At 49.1% G+C, this 3,875-nt stretch overlaps 1 protein-coding gene across 1 annotated transcript; it reads left to right on the top strand.

Annotated features, from left to right (window-relative positions):
• The first annotated feature begins 1,073 nt into the window (after positions 1-1,073).
• Positions 1,074-3,680, top strand: M6PR (mannose-6-phosphate receptor (cation dependent)). The gene is made up of 7 exons (XM_010183856.1): positions 1,074-1,246; positions 1,452-1,624; positions 1,715-1,828; positions 1,912-1,929; positions 2,033-2,141; positions 2,697-2,823; positions 3,460-3,680. Exons 1-7 carry the CDS (start codon positions 1,074-1,076, stop codon positions 3,580-3,582), a joined length of 837 nt encoding a protein of 278 aa, XP_010182158.1. The 3' UTR covers positions 3,583-3,680.
• The last annotated feature ends 195 nt before the right edge of the window (positions 3,681-3,875 follow it).

The following is a 3,875-nucleotide window of genomic DNA, read 5'->3' as shown; positions in this document are numbered from 1 at the left end:
AGGGCTCTGCTGTGGGTCGTGGGAGACGCGAGTCACGAGTGCTGGTGTCACGGGCTTCCTCGTTGCGTCCTGCCTGCCTCTGGTCTCCGTGGCCATCGGAGAGTTGGCCTGGGCTCTGCAGGGTTTAGGGGGAATCGTCAGGTTCAGCAAAACGGGCAGTCCCTCTGGCCAAAGCCAGGTGCGCCTGTCCCAGCTCCAGCACCTGGAACTTGACCGAAATCTGCGATGGGAGAAGCGAAGTGGGATCTGTTGCGCCGCTGTGGTTGGCTGCTGCAGCCACCGAGTGTTTCGGGCGTGGTTGTCGTGGTTTAGCCCGGGAAGCAGATAAACCCCACACAGCCACTCGCTTGCTTCCCCTCTCCCCGGTGGCAGTGATTTTAGCGTGAACCTGAAAGCCGCATCTTCTAGATTTTAATATTAATTTCTTTACTGCCTCTTCAGTTGGATCTTACGTAGGATGTCTCCATTTCCTCCTTCCCTTCTTCCCCAGTGTAAACAGAAGAAAACTGTTCTGTGAAGTTGCAGCTTAGTGTTATTAAGCACTTTCAGATTCTCAGCTAAAGAAGGACTAGAAAGATAACATAATTATTAAGATTAAGGCACTTGAACAAACAGAGCTAATCACAGTGGCTCTTCCTTGCAAGCTCTTCACACGAGAGTGGCAAAGAAGATTGATTAGAGGCCTGGTAAAAAGTTTTCTGCTGACTGGTGTCTCGGTGCGATGCAGTGACGAACAATGGCTTTTGCCTGAAACTTCTTCCAGCGTTCAGTCTGCTGGGTGCTGCTCTGGCTGGATCAATGCTAAATTAATGTGCTCAGCAGCAAAACACTTTGCAGTCCTGAGGCAAAATTCAGACGAGTATCCCGAATTGGCCCAGTGAACTGTCTTTGACAATTCAAGAGATTTAGATTTTGTGTCTTTTGGGAACTGTGAGTTGTTTCTGTATTTTGACTTACCCTTCTTTGCAGTCGGGACTAAGGAATTGGCCAATCATTGACTCGGTGACCCTGAAGTTAGTTTGCAGGGGGCTGGAATTGTTAATCCTCTGTGTTCTCTGTGGTGTGTGTCCAGGATGTCATCACCTTGCAGTACCTCTGCTGTGCTGGCAGTCTTAGTGGCCCTTGCTGTGGGTGTGGGCGCTGAACAGCCAAAAGAGAGGAGCTGCGATGTGGTTGGTGACGAGGGCAGCGAGTCACAAATGGAGAAAGCTCTGCTGAAGAAACTGGAACCCTTGAGCCAAATTAGGTACAGTGCAACACCCTGCAGACCTTGGGGCCACACAGTGCCTGCCCTTAGCCCAAGGGGAGGGGAAAATTTGGGACCAGATTGAAGAATGGGCTCCTTCATTAGAATGGGCTGTGACTGGCTTCCAGGTCTCGAGTGTCTACTACTCTTAGCCTTGTTCTTTGTAATCCCATGGGCTGTTTGCTCTCTCCTCTCCCTGCTGCAGGTTTAACGTGACTGTGGAGAAAGACAAAACGGAAAACTACGTCTACCAGTTCAGGGTGTGCAGGGAGGTCGACAGCACCTCGCACGATTTTGGTGGCCTGGTGCAAACGGATAGAAAGAACGGGAAGACCACTGTGATAGGAAGGATCAATGAAACCCAGGTCTTCAACGGAAGTAAGATTCCACTCAAGTCTTCTCGTACTTAGCATCTGCCTCTCACCTCCTGATCCAGATTTGCAGCCGATATTATTTCTCTCTCGGCAGGTGACTGGATCATGCTGATTTATAAAGGGGGTGATTCATACGGCAGCCACTGCAGCGGTGAGAAGAGAAGAGCTGCAATAATGATTTCTTGCAAGCGGGGAGTTACAGCGGTGAGTGACACAGGAGGGAGGAGAGGAGCAGGAGGCTGCCAGCCAAACAGCTGTTCATAAGCAGGAGGGCTTTGAGGAGGCAGCAAGGTTTTCTTCTGTTGTCCTGTCTGTTGCCTAGCTGCACCAGCAGCGATAAAGCTGTCTTCTGGTAAAGTTCAGGATACTTGGGCATATTTTCACCTGACTTAACTCCTCCCAAATTGCAGAGCTCATTGGGAAAAGGAGCAGGACTGTTTCTACCTCTTTGAGATGGACAGCAGTGTGGCTTGTCCAGCTGAGGATTCTCACCTCAGCGTCGGCTCCATTCTGCTGATCACGTGAGTCATTGGAAGAGCTGTTCTGTCTGGGCCATGATCTCCAGTGCTATGTCATCACCTATGTTTGGAAACATAGCAAATGCTATACAAGTTCAGATAATTGTAGTATACCTCTTCACAGCCACCTTTTGATGTTACTGTGACTCTGAGCTTTTTGGACAAAAGCTCTTGCTTAACACATGATGCTGCAGAGCTGCTCTGTTCCCTGTAGACATCCTCCTTCATAGCTTACAGACAGGTGCACTGAAACACGGAAGTCGTGACTTCCTAAAATTGTACAGGAGCTCTTTGCTAGAGCTGGGAATTCAGACTAGGGGTCTTGATTATTTTCTCTGTGTTTGTGCTTAGAGGCACTACTTGATGTAATGCTGCTGAAATATTTATACTAGCAGATCAGTATTTTGGGGACCTTCTCTGTTCTAGGCTCTGTTTATAGCTGTGTTCTTGAGCAGTGTTCAGCTACTTGCTCCATACCAATCTGAGGCAGGTAGCTGGCTCGGAAGGGGTTGTCTGTAGGATTTCCTCAGCTCTGATTTTTTTAATTCTGCCCTCCAGGTTTGTTTCAGTGATTGCAGTCTACATCATTGGGGGGTTCCTCTACCAGCGCCTTGTAGTGGGAGCAAAGGGCATGGAGCAGTTTCCTCACTTTGCCTTCTGGCAAGATCTGGGCAACTTGGTGGCGGTGAGTGAAAATCCCTGTATACTCATTCCCAGCCTGCCCCATGTGTTAGGACAGGAGAAAATCGCATCTGCCTTGTCTTTGTGGATTGTGTCTCTTGGGCAGACCTACCACCAGGGCAGTGTACCTTAAGGCAGAAGAGGAGGATACCTGGGAGGGTTGGGGTTTTTTTTGTTTTGTTGGTTTTGGGGGGATGGCAGGGGTGAGTACTCTATTTTTGAATCCTTGCTGAGTCTGGTCCCCTGCCGCTATCCTGTGATAGCTACATTACAAACTGGAACACACGCTCATTAGTGGCTAACGCTTTCCAGGTAGAAATCTTAAGCAGGAGACTGTGAAATGTTCATGTCCACCTCCCTGAAACTTTTCCTTGGTCACCATAGGCAGCACTATTTATCCTCCATGCTTGTCTCAACCTGATGTTGCTGCATGCTGTTAATCACTACCACATTCTACTTCAGGGCTTTCAAGACCGAGTAGGATATTTGTACGTGTGCTCCTCTTGCCAAGACAAGTTTTAGGGATCTGTCCCAGATAGCGTGGGGATAGGCATAATCCCTTAGCAAAAGAGAAATCACAGAAGCTGCTTTGCCTTGGATTGCATACAGTCTGATCCAGTGCAATATCCTGTGTTTGTAGGATGGCTGTGACTTTGTCTGCCGATCCAAGCCCCGAAATGCACCAGCTGCGTACCGTGGTGTGGGTGATGACCAGCTGGGGGAGGAGTCGGAAGAACGGGATGACCACTTGCTACCGATGTGATAGGCTTTTGGCACTGAGTTCTTTTCTCCCCATCTCCCCAGCGCTTGTTTAGCCGGGTGCCTCCCAGCCAGTTCTCCTTCTCTCACTTCTGATTTTCTTTACACTGTTTGCTTTCGCTGCTCTCTGGTGTGTCAAGTCCCATGGATGCCCCTGGGTGTGAACAGCACTGGTCCATGATGGCATGTCTTATGAATATAATGCTGGTTTAGGTTTTTAAAAATTCAGCAGAGCTGGAGGGGGGTGGTGGAAAAAGTGCTGAGAGTTGAGTAAAGGACAGCAAGAAAGCAATATGA

This window comes from Mesitornis unicolor, unplaced genomic scaffold (genome assembly GCF_000695765.1).
Source record: "Mesitornis unicolor isolate BGI_N332 unplaced genomic scaffold, ASM69576v1 scaffold32434, whole genome shotgun sequence".
NCBI lineage: Eukaryota > Metazoa > Chordata > Aves > Mesitornithiformes > Mesitornithidae > Mesitornis > Mesitornis unicolor.
This window is presented reverse-complemented; position numbering and strand designations above follow the sequence as displayed.

Bases quoted from the DNA above. Each gene is read 5' to 3' on its own strand.
- M6PR (XM_010183856.1), top strand. From the start codon at position 1,074: ATGTCATCACCTTGCAGTACCTCTGCTGTGCTGGCAGTCTTAGTGGCC. The intron at 1,625-1,714 runs GTAAGATTCCAC...CTCTCTCGGCAG, and splicing joins AACCCAGGTCTTCAACGGAA to GTGACTGGATCATGCTGATT. The intron at 2,824-3,459 runs GTGAGTGAAAAT...CTGTGTTTGTAG, and splicing joins ATCTGGGCAACTTGGTGGCG to GATGGCTGTGACTTTGTCTG.